This window comes from Dipteris shenzhenensis, chromosome 33 (assembly GCF_047967505.1).
Source record: "Dipteris shenzhenensis isolate YYH24624 ecotype China chromosome 33, Dip_SZ_1.0, whole genome shotgun sequence".
NCBI classification, from domain to species: domain Eukaryota; kingdom Viridiplantae; phylum Streptophyta; class Polypodiopsida; order Gleicheniales; family Dipteridaceae; genus Dipteris; species Dipteris shenzhenensis.
Window position 1 is genome coordinate 42,033,773 of NC_141628.1, and position 22,062 is coordinate 42,055,834.

At 42.6% G+C, this 22,062-nt stretch overlaps 1 protein-coding gene across 1 annotated transcript in view; it reads left to right on the plus strand.

The window, feature by feature from the left end:
• Positions 1–5,638: 5,638 nt before the first annotated feature.
• LOC147880119 (ubiquitin-conjugating enzyme E2 8) overlaps positions 5,639–22,062 on the plus strand; it is a 30,948-nt gene continuing 14,524 nt past the window's right edge. Inside the window, exons 1-2 of the mRNA XM_087372158.1 lie at positions 5,639–5,808; positions 18,694–18,821. Of these exons, the coding sequence (XP_087228284.1) occupies positions 5,739–5,808; positions 18,694–18,821 (198 nt within the window). The 5' untranslated portion in view covers positions 5,639–5,738. The remainder of the gene's footprint in view (positions 5,809–18,693; positions 18,822–22,062) is intronic.

The window sequence follows — 22,062 nt, forward strand, 5'->3', positions numbered from 1 at the left end:
CCATAGCCGAGCCCTAGAAACCTTTGTAGTGAGGTTGAGAAGAAATTATTCAAGACGAGCTTATCCACAGGAATTAACAAGCAGATGCGCCAAATCTCACCCCAAGCTTGTGGATCATCCCACCCTTGGAAGAATGTCACCCTTTTAATTACCTTTGATGCAGCAAGTAGCTCGATCACCGCACAATGAGTAGAATTAGAATCAAAGCCCTTCCAATGCGTCACTAGTTCTTCACCTTGAACCATCCACGGTATATCATCCCACCCGTCGTCTGCTCGAGCAATGCCTTGTACAATCAGTTGTTGAAGGTTGACATGAAGATCAAGAAAGAGATCTCACCAATTGGTAGCCATAATGAGCAGAGGACCAAGCACCAAATCCTTGAACCCGTCGAGAAGTGACATAAATATCCACCCTCCTCATGTGGCGTACATACTTGAAAAAAATTCACAATCTGCAATCTAGTATGAGATATGAATAGAGCACATGAAGTGAAGTACTTTTTCTTTTTATAGCAAGAGGAAACTCCCCACGGTTAGAGAGTTACAGTTCATGAGGTTTCAACATATAAGCAATATCATTACATTTTCATCACTTTCTATTTGCTGGCCCATTGGTGAGTCTTCCTTTTGTGAATGGGGAGGTCTTGGGTTCAATCCCCACTCCTTAATAAGAGGAGAGGAGAGGAGAAAGAGAAGGAGAAGAGTATAGAGGAGCGTGAGGTCTGTTAAGGGAAAAAAATTTTTGGGAGAAGAGTATAGAGGAGCGCGAGGTCTATTACGAAAAAAAGTTTTTTTGAGGCCTGCGACCAGAAGGCACTGAAACACACAGCGCGGTGCGCGTCCATGTAGAGACCGCGTCCAGAACACCACACGGGCACGTTCGTGCAGAGACTGCATCACAGGATCCAGAAGACACGTGATTGTGCCTACGACCAAAAGATACATAGGAGCTGCGAACAGAAGATACATAGGCTGAAGGCACAAAAATGGAGAAGATTTGCAACCGCAGAGATGGAGAACCGTGAGAAGATGTCACCGATTGGAAGTGCAGAAACAGAGAACCGCGCATAGTAGATGCCACAGAAGTGCACAGTCATAGGAATGACAGATGTTGATGGATGGATTGTATGCCAATAGCCGTGGAGACTTTGAATCCCAGCAGCCACACCAATTCTATTAACTAGAAAGAAATCAAAGCATGAGGCTTGACGCTAGGCATGGCGATGCTCGAGGGCCATAGAGAAAAAGGGAACGTGAGGGGAGAAGCGTTAACATGGGTGGGAAAAAGGGATTAAGAGGGGTGGGAATGAAGAGGGGGACTATGGCACAAGGGGGAAGGGAGAGGGGGAAGAGGAGCATGTACATGATAGGAGGTGGAATGTAGAGATGGAGACATTAAGGGGAGAGAGTCATACTTTATTTGAAAGGAAGGATGGGGGGAAATCAAAGTACTAGCTAGGTGGCTTTACAAGAATGAGCGTGTCCCATCAAGGAATAGCCCCCTCCTTTTATAGCCAAGAGAGGGCGTCTCTCCCAATAAATGCATCCTCCCACATGCATGGTGTGTGTGGAGGAATCTCCCATGTGGGCTAGGTGGGTACATACTCTCAATTGTGTGTGACAATCCTTTGCCTCATTTTTCCACATAAATCAAACCCCATATCCTAAGTTTAAGATACTCCCTTGGTCTCTTCCCAATTTTATAATCCGTTCAAACATCTAGGAGGACAAGTGGAGGGTTGGCACAAGGAGTCTTGCCACCTCATCCTACTTTCCTCATTATTTAACTTGCATTCTTGGACTATCTACACCCCCCCCCCCACATGGGCCTATCCTACATGGAGGGAATAATCAAAATATAATATCCATCTCCACCTATTTTATATTACTTCTCCCATGGTCCTTGGGGCCATGTCTCACTAAATGCAGACATGGGACCACCTAGGTGGAGGAGTGGCACATGGAGGAACCATGCGACCTTAACATTTTATAATATTACTACCATGGATTATGTACAACACACCTTATGGCTCCTCTTACATGGAAGGGTGGCACATGGTCATGCCTTGCCACCTCAACCCTGGGCCCTATGCACACCATAATTTATTATACTATTGCCACACATACAAGCACACACACATATTTATGCCTTTTACCTTGGTCAAATTTATCCATAATAGTGGTTTCAATCTTGTTGAGTAAAGAAAGAAGAGTAGAGATGCATTCAGTTGGCAATGGTTAGCAAGCATTTGCAGCTAAGGGGAAAAAGAGCACCAAGGACAATGGAAAGAAGTTGATGGTGACTTGCAAATATTATGGGCAAGAAGGTCATGAAGAGAAGCATTGTTACAAGAAGGCATATGATGACAAGCATGGCAGTAGCTCGAAGGCTTTCCTACTCAAAGACAATGGTCCATATGAGGTATTCGGGTTAGCACGTGAAGGTGGTACTCCTATAACCGACTTGGAAGATGACAGTTACCTTGATGATGATTATGCTTTTTAGCTCAGAGCATTACAACTTTTTTGGCCTATAGTTTTTGGGTTGACATACATCTTGGTATGGTAAACTTCATAGGGTCATCCAAGGTGGCAGTGGTCAGCCGCTTGGCATTTGTTTATGCATACTTCGACGTGGTGGCGGTTTTAAGGGTTCTAGCCACTATCTTCTCTCTAACGAGTCATGAGCTCCATTAGAGTCAGAAGGTGATGACTTTTGGTACTAGTATGGAGATGCCATGAAGCAAGTGGATGAGCTCTATTGGTTCCCAGATGCTAGCAAAGGTTGTTGATTAGCATGGTGGTTGTTCAAGTACTGAATGGCGCTGACTATGCTCTTATATTGCTCACATCTAGATTGAGGGAGTGCTCTCACAGCCAAGGTGTGTGTTGCCATTCATTAGAGCTTTGTGCTCACTTCATAGAGCAGTGTATCTTTGCTTGTGTGTTCTTCATCCTTAGTGCAAGGTGTCTTGTCCTGTGTGACCTTTATGGCCGTTTGCTCGATTGTGTGTCAAGGTTTATGGTCACTTAGATTAACTGTAGCATTTGATAATTTTTGAGTTGTAACAAGCTTGGTCAGGCTGAGTAGATGTATCATCATATTGTATCTCTATTGTCCTAGAGAGTTTTTGGTATTAACAATATAGTCGACATCATTATATTGTTAGTTCTGGTGGTATTGATTTTTATATTAGATGTGAAAGCTTGTCTTTGAGTTTGTGAGCTATTACATGCATTCTAAATCCTCTACATTCCAAAAGAAGGATTGTGAAGGTGGAATGGGCGTAAGAGTGGATGTAAAGGATAGATCTGAGAAATAGAGGATAGGGAAAGGAGGAAAGAGTAAGAAGAGGGTGAAGGATGGGAGAGGATACATGAGAGAAAGAGGAGGGGGGGGTATTGTGAAGGTGGAATGGGCGTAAGAGTGGATGTAAAGAATAGATCTGAGAAATAGAGGATAGGGAAAGGAGGAAAGAGTAAGAAGAGGGTGAAGGATGGGAGAGGATACATGAGAGAAAGAGGAGGGGGGGAGAAGGATTGGAGGGTACAAGTCTAAGGAGGGTTGCAAGGATATTGGGGTAGAGACATGCTAGTACATGTTGATAGTGCACGGGAGCATGGATACAAGGAGAGCATGCACATTAAAACAAAAGGTGAATCAAACATTGATCCCTAAAGATTGTGGGCTTCCTTTCATTTTGAGGTATTTTCTTTCCTTGATGTTCACTAAAGGGAATAGTTTGCTACTCAAACACGTGCTTTTTGCTATGTGGTAGTTTGTTCCTTGGATTGCTCCTCAGATTGATGCACAAACAAAGTTAACGTTAATGTATGCATGCATGAGATGGAGCTTCAAACCAATGAGCACACATGTGGTTTTAAGCAATGGGAAACTTGTTGTTGTTAGGACAAGAGAGTGAGCATACATGCAATAGCAATAGTAGCTTTGGTTGAGTGTAAATCCTAATTAATTTCTGAATGGATTCATGCTAAAGTGCATTCATGTACAAAGTCAGTGAGTTTAACCCATGCTGCAAAAAATGCATGATAACATGAAGGTTGATGGTGGGAGTGCATTTAGGGCCTAGTAATTAGTAGGAGCCGTTAAAGAACTAAGCAAGGTCCTGCTTACAAAGTAATAGTAAAAAAACTTGAATCTTATTGAATTAGAAAGTCGATTGTATTTTATGATAAAGTTGCACCAAAAAGGTAGGAGGAATATTAAATGGTATAGGACACAAAAAAATAGGAGGTCTACATAAGGAAAGAAATTGGTTTATATAACGATCCTTAGAACCGAGGCTTTATGTGTGGATGTTACAAGAGTCATTATTATCATTTAACTTACTATAACATGTAACATAAAAGCTAGTGTAATCATCGATATATATTTAATGTGCATTGAATATGTTTATTTATATGACAATATTTAGAATGGAATTTCAGCAACTTGTTGGGACTTAGATATAAAGTGAGTAGTTGACCCTACTAACTCAAACTACATTTACCCTTCTTATTATACCAAAATATAAACTTTTCGTTGATGATAAAATTTTGAAACTTGTTTAAACTACAACCTTTTCCTTGATGATAATTTCATGAAAGTTTTTTAAAATACAACCTCTTTTATCATCCATAAGGTGGAAAATGCACTGTAGGAGGCCAATCTCATCTTCGAATTCAACCTCAAGCCATGAGCAATAAGGACAATGTACTTGGATGTGCTTGGGCAATCCTATTGAGTGGAGTTGTAATCACCAATGGTATGGAGCACCATTATGTTTCACATAAGACATAATGAATCGAGAGTCAATTGTGAAGTGTGATTAGGGTAGTTAACTCTTAGAGTATATGAATAGTGAGAGGGCTTCCCCGTGCCTACTAGTGGCACTCACCTAGTCCCACTAGCAACAAGGGATGGGTTAGCAGAAAAAGCTGGGAGTCGAACTCAACGAAAGTAGTGGAGCGTTCCACTACTGGATTGGGACATCCAACACCTACCATTGCCAGAGGCCAAAAGCCATCCTTCGTGCACAACGTTATGTTGTTTTTTTTCTTTGCATTGGGGTTGTAGTAAACTGGCCAGGGTGATCATCGTCGATGACTTAGGATAGGCAAGGTATCAAAAGCGACCGCCTAGTTGACAGTCGACTGTTGCTTCCCAAAGCTAGCGGGGAGCTCCACTTAGACAACAAGGGGGCCATTTGATGTTGCTGAACCAACCAATTAAAAACGCTTTCCCTCGTTGGCCAGTAGTGCTGGAGAGGGCTATTGGCTTGGCATTTTCATGGTCCTATGTCTTCATACTGCCCTGTGAGTCGTCTAGCTTGGCGTTGCACCACTAGCTTAGCTCCATGGATTTCCAAGATTCTAGCCCAGACTAGGATCTTAGCAAATAACTAATTCTTCTGCCTCTCCAAGCTAATTCTCTCGTGTTGGAGACTTGCAAAGTAGGTTCCGGAGAATTCATCCCCGTCAGCCATCGTAAACTGGGAGGATTCATTCGTTAGTCTGGGAGCTGACACACGGGATGCAGAGGGACCTAGTCTCCAAGCCTCAAGCATATCATTTGCTAAGAGGTGTTGCCAAGTGGGCAATATAAGACATTATCATAACATGTCTCAAAGAGCAACCCTCTTTTATAAAGGAGGCAAGACTGATTGTTGTGAGCTCCAAACCCTTGCCAAAAGCTAGCATTTTACTGCCTTTTCTTCATTGCCTCCCCTCCCCTCCATGGCCTCCAAGCGCATCCTCAAGGAATTGAAGGACCTCCAAAAGGACCCCCCCACTTCATGCAGTGCAGGTACCCCCTCCTTCCTTTCTCCTTTCCTTGTCCATCTCCAGCTCTTCATCGGATTTCGATCCTTCAGCTCATAATTCTTCACCCTTTTCGACTTTCTTATCTCAATTGCTTGTCGGAAATCAACTTCGTGCATCGTAGCTTTCTATAGAAATTGGATTTCAAGGGCCCTCAGTATTTGCAACCCCAGCTGATGATCTGAATTCATCCCGGCGAGACCAATGCGTCGGCGCAGATATTAATATAATAGCATCCCCTGAGTAGTCGTGAACAATTACGGCGCAGGCTCAAGGGGGTTTTTGCCTCCTGGTATGAGCATTGGGCCATGCCGTGACTTAAATTTTGGGACCTCGCACACTAAAGGGACGTCCCTCCTTTAGAGCCGCATATTGTTAGGACAGGAGTAAGGGAAGGGAAGAAAAATAAAACAAAGTGACGAAATAAAATTTTAACGTTCGTGACGTTATGATTTGTGGTAATTCTTGTTGAGCTCGGCTGGAAGCTTACGCTGTCGTACTTTATAACGTTTCTCTGGCCATAGTTTGGAACGGTCCAATGGGTCTCGTAGGTTGTGACACGTATATGCATGGCCTTTACGCAGGGCAATGGTCTTCTGAGACCTGAGAAGTATCAGTAGTAATTGCATGTATGGATACATGACAGGATGGAAGCCAAGGATAGTTTTCAGGTCAAGCACGATAAATCACATTCTGTGGTCTGATGCGTGAGAGGAGCAGTAGCTATGGATTACCAGGTGGGACATCCCATTATCGGTGTAGCCCAACTAGGAACAACTTTATCATGCACGGACAGATGACTGACCAGCGATGGTGCAAAGGATTACATCGCCCCCTATAAGTGGTTTGCCAAACTAAGAATAACTTCACCAAGTTCTCCATGGATTGGTTCCTATACCACCTTCTTCCATACCTCTTTTTCTCACCCCAGTGTTTGTTTCGTATGTTTCAAGAAAAACTTTAATTTATAAAATTGGATTTATGAAGGCATATATGAAACAAAAGTAAGGTATGATGTTTATAAGAATTTGGAACGCCAAGTTTAGAGCTGATCCTAATCCCCAGTAGCAAAGGATTTGACTTTCTTGACTCTGCAGGTCAAAGAGCACAATATTTTTAAAGTCTCTACAAGGAAAGTTGTGCTATAGTTCTTTGGCTATCTAAAGCTGGGTTAGAAATTGCAATGTGAAAATAAGGAGAATTGCACTCCACCCATCAGTTATGCAAGGAGCTCTGTTATTTGCTAAGCGGTCCATGATGAAAATGATAACATAATTTTAGACAGAATAGGGTATGTTGGGGGCTCACAAGAATCAAAGTGATGCCAAATTCGGCCAAAAGAGCCACTAAAAGAGCACCAAGCGATGGCCTTGCAGTAGTTGATTGGTAAATGAGTTAAAAGACAGCTCTCATGTAAAGTTGCTCTTAAGTCCTTGAAGTTCATTTTGTAGCATACACTCAGCTCATTTCTTTCTGTGGTCATACTACCTTATATCTTTAGATGTTCTTGAAGACAGAGGCTTTATCTTGCAATCTGTCTAATGTGCTCTGTAGTACTGCAATGTCTCTGGATTTCGACTTGTATAAGGTAAGATACTTCACTTTCTCTTTGTGGTCCATAGGATGTTTGTAAGACTCAGGCAGAGGGCTACAATTTCTCATCTTGAATCTATTGAATGTAGGTCATGGAATTAGAGAACACATCAATATGTGGACACATACATAGAAAAACATCCTGCCCATGCTTTAAAAGTTTTGATTGATAATAGGATGTACCATGCATTGCTAATCAGTTATAACATGTAATAAAGGGTATTTGATTTCAAATAGCAAGGTAAAAAAGTTCATCAAAGTGTAAAAGACTTGTTAGCAAGGAGAACATCGCGTCAATGCCTTGTCGGTCAATCCAAGGAGACATCTATGTGTACAGCTCCAAAATGAGGATAGCTATGCGCCAAGTATTAGGATATGTGGAGGGCACTTTGGCTAGCAAGGCTTGCATGGGACCTGATATCCCAAGCCCGTTTTCACCCTTGGGGAGCCATATGTGCCGAATGTTAGTAGCTGTTGTGCGACCTTTGAGGGGCAGTTGAGGGCCTTAGATATGTCGAAGTGCTGGTCTGTGTCCCTGAACAGTAGACTTACCAAGGGTCAGTTACACTGGCCCTACACCTGATGAGTCTGCTGGGCGTTGGGCAATTTTGGAATTGGTGTTAGTAGTGTGGGACACTCATTTTCATGGGTAGCAACTATTGAGGCAAGCATCTATGTGTCTGTATGAGCTTTGAGACAGACTCAAAATGACAACAAGATTTAGGCTCTGGTGATTCTTTGAATGGCAGATTGTCTCGTGGACTAGATTTGTTTGGTTTTTACCATCTGTGTCTCTAGATACAAACGGAACTCAATCTCAAGGCTGATCTCATCATGTTTTCAGCGTGCATGATTTTGGATGTAGGAATGAATTCGCAACGATTAGGACCGTTGACATTTTGAAATTCTAATGATCAATTAAGTTGCATGAATTACTGTGTGATGTTCGGTTTGTTTGATGCTTAGCATCCATCACAAATTTGTGCTTTACAATGTCCTTGCTGGGAAGTCATGTGTAGAGTGTTTTAACTCTTGCTCCCTTTACAGCATATGGATGCTCCTCTTTTTCAAGGTTTGTTGGATTCGTCTGTGTTCTGATTTTTAAAGTGAGGCATGATTGATCAATATCTTAAATATGAGGCCTTTTAGTTTTGAGAATTTAATATGACAGTGCTGTCACGGGGGCGTGAAATTCTAAGTACTTTAATGTACTACAAGACCGTGACAACTTTGGTTTTAAAAGTCTAAGCATGGGCTTAATAATGTGTAATTAAACGCGGCATGGTGCTTAGCACATAAGCGTAATTAATCCCTAGGCCCAAAGGCATTCCAAGGAATTAAAAGAGTGGTTGTTGCTTTGCTTGCTAAGTATGTCTTCCTTTTGCTTTTCATAAAAGTTTTTGTTTACCTCTTTTTTCTTCTCTTTCATTTTCTCTTTTATTTTCTTTGTAGATTTTTGATCTTTAGAACAACAAAAAATTCTAAATTTGTATGATTGGACTTATTCTAGTCTTACAAAGGTATATGAATTAAAAGAGTGGTTGTTGGAAAATGATGATGTGGCATTTTTAATGGGCCCCATGTACCTTCAGTGGCCCCCCTAGAGTTCCAGGTGGCTCTAGTGCCTTCTACATGCTCCTTTGCCATTCTTGGACCTTCCTGGGGCCTTCTAAACTTCACATGTGTGGTTTTCTCTCTCATCTTCTCCCTTTGTTGAGATTTTGGACTGGTTTTTCAGCCTCCTTCAGCTGAATTTCGTTTTTCTTCATAACTCACTCGTTTGGATTCCTCGACTTCCATTTGGCCCGATGGCTTCCCCTCTGCCTCCCCTTTGTAGTGATACCCTCCGTTCTAAACTTTACATGTGTGGTTTTCTCTCTCATCTTCTCCCTTTGTTGAGATTTTGGATTGGTTTTTCAGCCTCCTTCAGCTGAATTTCGTTTTTCGTCATAACTCACTCGTTTGGATTCCTCGACTTCCGTTTGACCCGATGGCTTCCCCTCTGCCTCCGTGATATGCTTCTCCCTCCGTGCGTTTGGTAGAACGGGCAGAGCTGAGCACTTCTTTTGCTGGTTGAATTTGCAAAAGTGGCTTTTTCTGGACCTTTTTGCTTCTACCGCCTCCTGGGCCTCTCCTCTTGCAAAGATACAGCTTTCTGTTGAATTTCGAGTGGTCCCACGTGCTGGTTGACTGGTTTTTCTTAGTTTTGGAGGACTTTCCGGTGATGAAACTTCTCTAAAACCTTCTCAATGCATTCCTCTCTGAAGCACGCTTCTTTTGAGCCCAAGAACTCCCATTTCTTCACGACAGAAGTGCTTCTTTTCGCATTTTTCAGTGGAATTCTTGCTGGTCGGCTCTTGTAAATGCTCTTTCTTCATGCCTTTACACTCCTCTTTGGTTGAGAATGCAATTGGGCATTGGCTACTATGTCCTCTTGGCGATTGAGGACTTGGTTCGAGTTTTCAGGTCTTGGTGAGTTGTGATTTTGCTGCTGCAATTTCTTTTTGCCATAAGCTATTGATTGGCCTCGTGTGCTGCCTCTTTCTTGGCTCACAGGTGCCCAGGCAGTGCTACACGAGTCATTCTTTGGTTGGGTACTTTGCTGATTTTATTTTGGAGCTTTGAAAAGCTTTGTGAATGCCATGTGGAAACCACTCAAAGAGAGTGCAGCTGGGGTGTAGTGTGATTGCATCTGGACAGCCAATGGAATTGCACTCGGAAAAGAGAATGCCTTTGCATTGAGCCTATGGGTTAAGTGCACTTATGTGATGGTGTTCTATGCTTGAAAGCCTTGCGAAGGCTTAGTGAATTGGGGCTGCGTGCTCAGTTGCAGGGAAGGTCTCCCAGATGCAACTTGTAATCATTTCACTGTGAAATATAAAGAAATACCGAAAGGGGCACCACGGTGTTTGGGGCCAATCGGGTGCACTTGTCTATGTTTGTTGCGAGCAGGGGCATTCTAGCCTCCATCCCTTTTTCAGTGGTTTTGTTTGTGAACAAATGGGTAGATGCCAAATGGTGATCATGCAATGGTTAAATAAGTGCTGAAGTGATTAAAGGTTTAGTTCCACTGCCCTCTGAGTGATTAGAGGCCGGTTTCAGTACCTCAGCTGGTTTGTTTTTTAATTTTAGAAGTCTAATCTTGTTTTGTTTGCCATGGAAATCTGAATATTACAACCATAAACATGGTGAGTACCCATGAGCAAGAGAGCTCCACAACTCCTCAAAGGAGAAGCCAGGAGAGCCTTAATGATCCAGCTAGTGTACAGCTGTAGGGAGCACAACAAATGCCTTTTGAGCAGACCACACATGAAGCTACAATTGAGCTCAACGGTGATACTAGTTCTAGCAGTGAGTCAGATGATGCTACTATGTTTAATGCACAGCTTGCAAGTGCAGTGACTGCTTTGACTCGGCTGGCTCAAAATTTGGCTCAAATTGTGCAAACAAATACCAAGAAGAAGAAGAAATCAAGAAAGCACAAGCACGGAAAGAGTGAGTACACACATGCATTAGTTTCTCATGGCGGACCGCAGACTCATGCATCAGTTTCCCATGAGGGACAGCCATAAAAAATGACTCAGAAAGTGACTTCCAAGAGAGAGGAATCACCCAAAAGAGCACTTGAGAAAGAGGTACAAAAAGTACAGCCAGTGCAACAGTATGAGCAGCCAGCACAAGGCCTTGGTTTGGGTACTTCTACTCCTCAAAATAATAATGTACAGTCCATAAATGTGGCTCAACCACCTCAGCCATATTTGAGGCAGCAACCTGAATATTTTGGTACAGATTCTATCTTTGATGCTATGTTGATTTCACGGCCAATTGGGCATAGAAAGCAATCCATGTATGACAATGTGGGAATGCAGCCAAGCATGCAAGCCACATCATATGCTCCCATGCCTAATGTTCAGCCAGGCATGGTTCTCCCTAGTGAAGGGAATGCTGCAAATATACAGCCATCTTTGGGACAGCCAATATCAAATGTATATAAAGAAATTAAGGATGGTGGTTCTCATGTCAAGTTTGATACATATAATGGAGTACAGGACAGGTACAAAGCCCTCACATTCCTTCAACAGTTTGATGCTGCATTTCTTGGGGGTTTGTTTATAGAAGCATCCAAGATGAGGAAGGTCGCCACATTTTTGAAAGGCAATGCACTTAAGTGGTACACCAACCTTATGCTTCATGGAGATGCACCTGCTCCTTGGCTGGAATTTAAGCAAGTGTTCTCTTCTACTTGGCTTACTCCAACTTTTGAAGTTGAAGTACTTTCACACTGGCATGACTTGTCATACAAACTTTGCAAGAATCTTGATGATTACACTCAGAGGTTTTGGGATGTTTTATTGCCATTGAGCTCTTACAGGCATGTTTCTTTGAAAGAGCAAATAGAGAGGTACTGTTGTGGATTGCCTAGTGAGCTACGTGATTATTGCATCAAAACCAAGGTGGGTTCTATGACTCAATTAATTGAGAATGCAAGGACAGCATATGCATGGATGTAGGACAAGAATTTGGGCTTTATGGACAGCAAGAAAGAAGACAACAAACGGGCTGCCAAACACCAAAATAAGGACATCAAATCTGAAAACAAAAATTATGGCAAACGACCGTTTCAAAAGCGAGGAAAAGCCCAATTCAAAGCTGGTCAAAGGCATGGACAGCCTAATAAACAGCCCTGTACCAAGTTATCTGATGAAGAGAAAAAGTCACTCATGGAGCAAAACAAATGTTTTATATGCAAAGGAGAGGGACACCGCTCTTATGATTGCCCATCCAAGAAAAGAGACAGGTCAGATGATGATAAGAATGGTGATAAACAGACTGATCGGAAGGGCAAAAGGCCTAAACCTTCTGCAGGACTTCTTCCAGATGTGATTGGGAGTTTGCCACATGCACATGATGAAGAGGAAACGAAAAAAACTAAGATGTGCAGAGCATGGGGAAAAATCAGAAATCAGAATTGTTTGTTTTTCTTTGATTCTGGGGCAAAGGCGAATTTCATAACTCCTGATATGGCAGGAAGGCTTGGCATCAAGCCTGAGGAAATGGGGCCATCCGGCATGTGTGATATGGCCAACCCTGAACTCAACACACCTGTCACTCCTATCATTGGCAAGTTGAGGATGCATATCCAGGGATATCAGGATGCAGAGGACTTCTACATTATGCCTTTGCCAGAGTGTGATGCTTTGCTTGGGATGCCTTGGATGTACAGGGTGGGAGCTGATGTGCAAATGAGAAACAAGAAGATTTCTTTAACTCATAGAGGCAAAAATCATGTACTTGATGTAAAGTTGAAAGGGGAGTCCATCCCTGTAGTTTCAGCTTCTTGTATTTCCAATGTAATAAAGTGTCATATTTCAGCGTACTTGATTTTTGTCAAAGAGGACAGCCAACCAGTTCAGGAAGGCTCTACTCTTTTTGCTTTAGATAGAGAAAGGGTTGCTTTTATTTCAGATTTTCAGGATTGTTTCTCAGATGCACTTCCTCAAGAATTACCTCCCAAGAGGCCCGAGGATCATCAAATTGATATAATTCCAGGAAGCTCATTGCCTAGTATACCTCCCTATCGTGTCAGTAAGGCACAATAGGAAGAGATAATGTCACAAGTGAAGGAACTCTTGGAAAAGGAATTAATACAGCTAAGTAATTCTCCTTACTGTTCCCCTGTGTTGCTTGTGCAAAATAAGGATGGCAGTTGGAGAATGTGTATTGATTATAGGGCTTTGAATAAAGTCACAATTAAGAACCATTTTCCAATTCCACGCATTGATGATATATTGGATCGGTTGGAAGGTTCCTCAATGTTCAGTCGTATTGACCTTAAAAGTGGATACCATCAGATAGGGATACGACCTGAAGATGTCTACAAGATTGCCTTCCGCACTTCATTTGGCTTATATGAGTTCCTTGTGATGCCTTTTGGTTTGACTAATGCACCTGCCACTTTCAATAGAATGGTGGACAGAATTTTTAGAGCACATAGAAAGTTTGTGGGCACTTTCTTCGATGACATCATTGTGTTCTCTAAAAATGAGCAGGAGCACAGGAAACACCTCACTATTGTTTTTCAAGAGTTGAAAAGACACAAGCTATTAATAAACACCAAGAAAAGTGAGTTCTTTATGCATGAGATTCATTTTCTCGGTCATATAGTGTCAAAGGATGGAGTCAAGATGGATCCTGCAAAAGTTGAGGCCATAAGGAGTTGGCCAATTTTGAAAAATCTGCATGAAGTCAGAAGCTTTCTTGGGTTGTGTTCATACTATCGGAGGTTTATAAAGTACTTTGCAGAAATTGCTTCTCCCTTGCATGCTTTACAAAAGAAAGCTGTACTGTTTCGGTGGAGACCAAAGGAAAATGCAGCTTTTGAAGAGCTAAAGCAAAAGTTGTGTTATGAACCCGTTATTATCTTGCCAGATCTTGCAAAACCCTTTGCTGTAACTTGTGATGCATGTGGGAACAGCATAGGAGGCACTTTGATGCAGGATGGCAGAGTGGTTGCATATGAGAGTAGAGTTCTCAAAGATGCTGAATTGTACTTGCAGACATACGAGAAGGAAATGTTAGCAGTGATACATGCTTTGACCACATGGAAACATTACCTTCTTGGAGCTGATTTTTATGTGTAGACAGATCATCAGTCACTTAGATATTTTCTCACGTAGAGAAAATTATCTGAAAAGCACATGAGATGGGCTAACTTCCTCTCAATGTTTCATTTTCAAATTGTACATGTGCCGGGTAACAAAAATGTCGTGGCTAATGCACTTTCCAGGAAACCACAGCCTGAAGCAGTGTCCAAGAAACCTAGTGTTTCAGCAGTGAGCATTGTTTACAACATTGTGTTAGATGTGATGAAAGATCAATATGTTAATGATGCTGATTTTTCAACTATTTATGATCAGCTTTCTGATGGTCAAAGGCATGATCACTATATGTTGAAAGAGGGTTTCATTTTGATGCATGGACGACTCTGTGTCACTGATCAGATGCGACAGAAAGTCATAATGGAAAGTCATGCTCCTCCATATGCAGGACATAGGGGAATTATAGTTACAATTACAGCAGTGGAGCATACTTTTATTGGCCATCTTTGAGGAAAGATGTGGAAGAATATGTGAGAACATGCATGGTTTGTCAGAAAGTAAAGTTTGACAGGCAGAAGGCACCTGGGTTGTTACACCCTTTGCCAATTCCGGATAGACCATGGCAAAGCATAGCTATGGATTTTGTGTTTGATCTTCCATGTACTCCTACTGGACATGATGGATTGTGGACAATAATTTGTAGGTTTAGCAAACAAGCCCACTTTGTGCAAGTAAAAAAGAAAATTACAGCAGATCAAATGGCCAAATTGTTTCTGTAGCATGTCTTCAAGTATCATGGGATGCCTGAATCCATAATCAGTGATAGAGATCCGAGGAGGACTAGTCTCTTTTGGAGAGGCCTGTTTGAAAATATGGGCACTACGCTGAATTTTTCGTCATCTTTTCACCCTCAGTCTGATGGACAATCGGAGCAGGAAAACTCTACCATCTTGGATATGTTTAAATGCTATGTCTCAGACCACAAAAGCAAATGGGAGCATTATTTGCCTTTGCTAGAATATGCTTACAATAATACGGTGCACACGTCCACAGGTAAAGCACCTTTTGAAATAGTGGAAGGTGCCAGGAAGATACCTCCCATTTTGCATACAAAAGAGAAAATCTTCGAAGCTGATCGTTTTGTGGAAAGCCTTGAAGAGGCTTACAAGAAGATCAAATATGCCTTGCAAAGAAGTCAAGACAAGCAGAAAAGAGCAGCAGATAACCACCACAGGGAATTGGTATTCACAGAAGGTGATTGGGTTTTGCTGCGTTTTCAGAAGGCAAGGCTTAAAAATAAGAAAGGCAAGGAAAGGTTGTATACAAAGCTGAACATGCGTTACTATGGTCCTTTCCAGGTTTCTGAAAAGATAAACGAGGTAGCTTATAGGCTGAAGTTGCCTCCGCATTGGAAGATACATAATGCCTTTCATGTGAGCTTATTAAAGCAATATCATGGAGATATTCCCGAGGATTTACCTGATGAGGTGCAGCCTGAAGTGGAAGAACAGGATGAACTTCTGGTCCGAGAGCAGATTCTGGCACACAGAGATAGAAAGCTCAAGGGTAAAGTTATCCGTCGCTACTTGGTAAAATTTCAAAATTACCCATCACTTGATGCGAAATGGATGGAGGAAGGTGAACTGGCAAATTCACATGGGATATTGCAGCTTTACCTTGATGCTTTTCAGTTAGAGCCGATTGCGGTTTGGGCTCCTATAGGTAGTTCAGTAGAGCGAGCGTCTAGAGCATTACCTGGTGTTCGAGAGGGGGGTAGCACCTCCACTCCCTCAGTACAGATGGGCTCACCTTGATTTCATGAGGTCGCTTGATGACACGGTATGTTTCATCTGAGATACTGAGTTGACAGTATTTTTGCTGTCAGACTTCATGATATTGATGCATCTTGACTATTGATCGCCGAGGATCACATAGATTTTGAGAAGTGTATATGGATGGATGCATGCCTCTCCTAGCCATATTTTCACTGTCTCTGTATACTATAGCTGCGGCTTTCTTGTATACTCTTTTATGCTATATTTCATGCTCACTCCTGTGTTTTAGGGCAGCAAACCACAGGGCAGCAAACTGTGGTTTGCTGTTTCAAGAGAGGGGTATGTCACGGGGGCGTGAAATTCTTTTCTTTTGCGCAAAAAGTAGCGCTAGTTATATTACTTGAAAGCGAGAGTACAAGAAGGCCTGAAGGCCAGCGGGCTGTAATCACAAAACGGATTCAGCCCGAGAAGTCAAAATGCTAAATACAAGCCTCCTAGGGCATAATCATCGGAGAGTGGACAAACAGCCACGGTGGAGGGGCGTAATGCCACTAAAGACTCTGAGTGGAGTGCTGGAAGAATAACTCCCGGTGGTCCCAGTCGCGAAGGAAACGTCGTCTCTTTTCCTTCCCTGCCCGGGACTCTCCCTAAATCTGATCCCACTGACCCTTGAGCGTGTGAATGATCGTGCTCCAGATATCTGCGAGGGTCTAGGTAGTAGAAGAAGTCTGAGCTCCTACAGTCTGCGCGCATTTGGAAGTCCAGATATGCCAGCCTGTGATGCTCCCTATGATCTCCCAAACTGGGTGCCGAGGCATCGCTCCTGCATCTGTCTCTGTCAAATGCCATGGAAAGCTGTCCATGTATGCCCAAGTGGCCTGCGTGATGAAAAAGATGGGATCCTGTCTAGAGAACTCATAGGCCAAGTGATGTCCCGGCTCAGTGCTGCACCAACAAACGGCTCCCCAAGTGATCGGTCCTAGCTCGGGTGTAGCCCTAGCTAAGATCCCTATGATTCCCTTCCAAACCGTCTGCGCGTGCGAGTAGCTCCAAAGGCAATGCTTCAGGGACTCCTCCTCCTGAAGACACATCTGGCAAAGGGGGCGTGAAATTCTAAGTACTTCAATGTACTACGAGACCGTGACAACTTTGGTTTTAAAAGTCCAAGCATGGGCTTAATAATGTGTAGTTAAAACGCGGCATGGTGCCTAGCACATAAGCGTAATTAATCCCTAGGCCCAAAGGCATTCCAAGGAATTAAAAGAGTGGTTGTTGGGAAATGATGATGTGGCATTTTTTAATGGGCCTCATGTACCTTCAGTGGCCCCCCTAGAGTTCCAGGTGGCTCTAGTGCCTTGTACATGCTCCTTTGCCATTCCTGGACCTTCCTGGGCCTTCTAAACTTCACATGTGTGGTTTTCTCTCTCATCTTCTCCCTTTGTTGAGATTTTGGACTGGTTTTTCAGCCTCCTTCAGCTGAATTCTGTTTTTCTTCATAACTCCTCATCCGTTTGGATTCCTCGACTTCCGTTTGGCCCAATGGCTTCCCCTCTGCCTCCCCTTCGTAGTGATATGCTTTTCCCTCCGTGCGTTTGGTAGAACAGGCAGAGTTGAGCACTTCTTTTGCTGGTCGAATTTGCAAAAGTGGCTTTTTCTGGACCTTTTTGCTTCTACCGCCTCCTGGGCCTCTTCTATTGCAAATATACAGCTTTCTGTTGAATTTCGAGTGGTCCCACGCGCTGGTTGACTGGTTTTTCTCAGTTTTGGAGGACTTTCCGGCGATGAAACTTCTCCAAAACCTTCTCAATGCATTCCTCTCTGAAGCACGCTTCTTTTGAGCCCAAGAACTCCCATTTCTTCGCGACAGAACTGCTTCTTTTCGCATTTTTCAGTGGAATTCTTGCTGGTCGGCTCTTGTAAATGCTCTTTCTTCATGCCTTTGCACTCCTCTTTGGCTGAGAATGCAATTGGGCATTGGCTACTATGTCCTCTTGGCGATTGAGGACTTGGCTCGAGTTTTCAGGGCTTGGTGAGTTGTGATTTTACTGCTGCAATTTCTTTTTGCCATAAGCTATTGGTTGGCCTCGTGTGCTGCCTCTTTCTTGGCTCACAGGTGCCCAGGCAGTGCTACATGAGTCATTCTTTGGTTGGGTACTTTGCTGATTTTATTTTGGAGCTTTGAAAAGCTTTGTGAATGCCATGTGGAAACCACTCAAAGAGAGTGCAGTTGGGGTGCAGTGTGATTGCATGTGGACAGCCAATGGAATTGCACTTGGAAAAGAGAATGCCTTTGGATTGAGCCTATGGGTTAAGTGCACTTATGTGATGGTGTTCTATGCTTGAAAGCCTTGCGAAGGCTTAGTGAATTGGGGCTGCGTGCTCAGTTGCAGGGAAGGTCTCCCAGATGCAACTTGTAATCATTTCACTGTGAAATATAAAGAAATACCGAAAGGGGCACCACGGTGTTTGGGGCCAATCGGGTGCACTTGTCTATGTTTGTTGCGAGCAGGGGCATTCTAGCCTCCATCCCTTTTTCAGTGGTTTTGTTTGTGAACAAATGGGTAGATGCCAAATGGTGATCATGCAATGGTTAATGGTTGTGATATATGCTTTGTGAGCTGTAAATAAGTGCTGAAGTGATTAAAGGTTTAGTTCCACTGCCCTCTGAGTGATTAGAGGCCGGTTTCAGTACCTCAGCTGGTTTGTTTTTTAATTTTAGAAGTCTAATCTTGTTTTGTTTTCCACGGAAATCTGATGACTGGAGTCACGAAGGTTTGCTCTGTAAATGGTGCAATGTTCCATACCATTTTCATCTTTATTGAGCTTATATAATAATATAAGTCTGAAGGGTTTGAATGTACTAGTTGAAACTATGACCATCTATATTTGCATTTTATGTGATAGGCCCTGTTGCTGAGGATATGTTCCACTGGCAGGCAACTATCATGGGGCCTTCTGAGAGCCCTTATGCAGGGGGTGTATTTCTGGTCACAATCCACTTTCCCCCGGACTACCCTTTCAAGCCCCCGAAGGTATGCATTTGTTTTCCTGCAAACTCATTTGAAATGTCGCATTGTTTGTTGATTACATGGTTGATTTAGTGAACGTGGAATCCGTTTGTACTGCTTATTGGTTTTTATAATTTGATGCTAGAAGATGTGAATTATGCCTTTCATTGTTTTTTATGTCTTGAGGTGCCAGATTTTCCTTTACTAGGTTTCTGCTAGCTGGGATTATGCTTAGGCAATAATTTTCTTTGTCTAGAAGTAAGAACATATAGAGAAAGCCCAGCTGTCCAGCCAGAGGGAAGGGGAAAGAGGGAGAGTGAGGAGAGAAGATTCAATTTGGATTCGTTGATCTCTGAAAGTGCAAAGCAGCATATCGTTTCCAAGATGAATGGATAATGGTCCCCCTAACATACTTCCAGACCTTTTGTAAGATTACATCAATATAATTCAGATTATTTAGTGTGTGCCACATCGCATCCCTGCAATCAGATACAGTGTTTATATGGGATACTACTGGTCCACAAGGCTCTGTATGCCCTATATCTAGAGCTCTAGTGCTAAAACACAAATAAGCACTCGAGATATATTTAGAGAATAAGACCTAGCTAACTCTGATTAGATCCTTGCTTAAGAAATATTTTGTTCTGAAAACACAAATACAGACTTGGTGCTTTAAAGGATTCAGAGTGTTTCCAGCTCACGAGGGGGAGAGGTGGACTTTTCTTAGTACCCGGATTGTTTGAAGAAGCTGACATGCTTGTGATCGAGATCGGTGGTGCCAGATCGAGATTGGTGGTGCCAGAGGTGGATGGTGTTGCATAAGTGGAACCTGTGTTTCAGGATGGCTTGCACGTTGGGAGCTGGACCTAATGGAGCAGGAGCTGCAGAGTTCAGGGACCCGAATTCAAGGAAGCCTTCTAAATGTTGTGTAGAGGTCCTCTTCAACGGACCTGATGGAGCATTTGTGTAACAGATGGTTACTTTTTACTTAGGCTAAACTTAGGCTAAAAGTTAGTAGAAAGGCCTTTATTGGCTTGTAAGTGTTCTTTTCTTTTTTTAGGGGATACCATAAGTTGCCACGTGGCATCCTAGGAGGTAATCCCATAAGCAATACTGCTTTGTGCTGCCGTGGGCCATACCTATATAAAGGCTCTAGTTGTACGTGGCAAGGCAATTCATGACTTGTACTTCATTACTGAAATAGAATACACAGCAAGAGTTCCAACACAGCTGAATTCTAAAAAGGAATGGCTTCCTCCTGTCCTTGTGCAGCCCCTCACAAGTCTCTGTTGCAGGTCCAGCCCATGACCTTCCACCCCTACCTTTTTCCTAAAACATAAGGTACTACTCTATTCTAACCTTCCTGCATATTCTACCAAATTTGGGTGTGTTTACTATCAGTTAGGAGCAGTCCTGTTGCATTGGTATCAGAGCTCTTTTCGTGGGAATCGGTGGGAAATTCTTTGTCCAATCACTTTGAAATTTCGAGCATCTACTCTTGAGCCTAGAGCCTACCTCTTTGCAAAAATTCAGCGCCAGAAGTGCTCTCTGTTGTGAGCTGCCACATGGTAGGCTCTGAGAAACCCTGATTTTCGAAATGCTCAGAATTTGGGGCTTCTTACATCAGTGGAAAGCCCTTGCTTCCGTGATCATTTCTATGCGTGAGATTCCTAAAAGGAAGGAGGATTGAGTCAACATTGACGTTTTTTTCTCTTTGGTGCAAGAAAGTGAAGAAAGCGATGATTTGCTGTTTTCCTGCACCAAATTAGGACATTCTTGGCTTGTTCTGTTCGCCCTAACCTCATAAGGCTGCTCCCTAAGTCTGGTGGTGATCTGAGACTATTTGGAGGAGCTATGAGCAAATTCGACTGGCTGGAACTGATTGGCTCTATGGTTCATTCTTAGCATAAGGATCGCCTCATCAAGTGGGAAATTTCAAGTTTTTTCTCAAAAATTTGACTTGCGAAATTAGGGCAAAACTAGCATTTGGGGTTTTTTTACTGGTTTTTGATCAGGGCTTAAGACAGTGCATTTACTCTTGATTCGAGTCATTAAAGATGCCTGTAAAGAGGTCTACAGGTCAAGCTAGTAAGCAAACAATGGGTATCCTTGATTCCATCTCAGAGAAGGAAGCAATTGATGATCAGACTGTAGTATTGATGATCAGATTGTAGTTTCTGAACCCAATGATCCTCATGTTGGCAATGTTCAAGGGGATTTGGCAGCAACTCCTCAAGTACAAACATCCCTTAACCAAGAGGAGATCATAAAGAATTGTATGGACCCAATGCTACAGATATTCAATTAGCTAACTAATGAGATTAAGACCAATAATCAGAGGATTGACCAAAGGATGCAGAACATGTCTGCCACTTTTAATAAAAGGTTGGACTAGTTCAAGAGAAGCCAAATTTATGATGGGAAGAGACCTGTGGGTTCCCAAATTGATGGAGACTCAGGTTCAGATGATGATGATGATCATCCTATACATGTAATTGAACCGGTTGGTTTTATGGCTTCTGCCCGAAGGATGTATCACTCTAGTGGAGTTACAGCTCATATGGATAAGGATTCAGCACATGGTAAGACTCCTAATAATAACAGTTCAGCAGGTGAAGAGTTGTGTCAAAAATTCCATGAATATAAGTTGCTACCAGCAGACCTTAGGGCAGCAATGACATTTCAGGAATATATACAAACAGTTAAATCTATTGAACCAAAAGGACGTGTTCATCAAGACAAAGATATGAAAGACAAGATTATACTTCCAAGTTCAAAGGTGATTCTACCTATCCTAAGGAATTGGAGGAATGGCTCAGCAAGATGGATGACTACTTCCTTCTATATCCAAAGGGTGGTCAAGGTAAAATCAGATTTGCTGTTCTTCATTTGGAAGATTATGCCCACTCTTGGTGGAGGCATCTACAGCAAGAAGGGTTAACTTTTAATGCTTGGGATGAATTCAAGGCTGAAATGCTTAAAACTTTTATATCTCCTTTTACTAGGGATCAATATATTTGTAAGTGGTATGATCTTACTCAGCAAGGATCAGTGAAAAATTATATCAAACAGTTTTGGAAATTAGCTCTGTTTGTTCATGGTATTGATGAAAGAGTTAGAATGCTCAAGTTCATCCATGGTCTGCACCCTAGTATTGCTTTAGATGTTGGAGCTCAAAAGCCCAATTCTCTTAAAGAGGCCATGCAGTTGGCAGAGCTTTATGAACCCAAATGCAATGGGAAGGAGAAGACTTTGGGTATTGGTC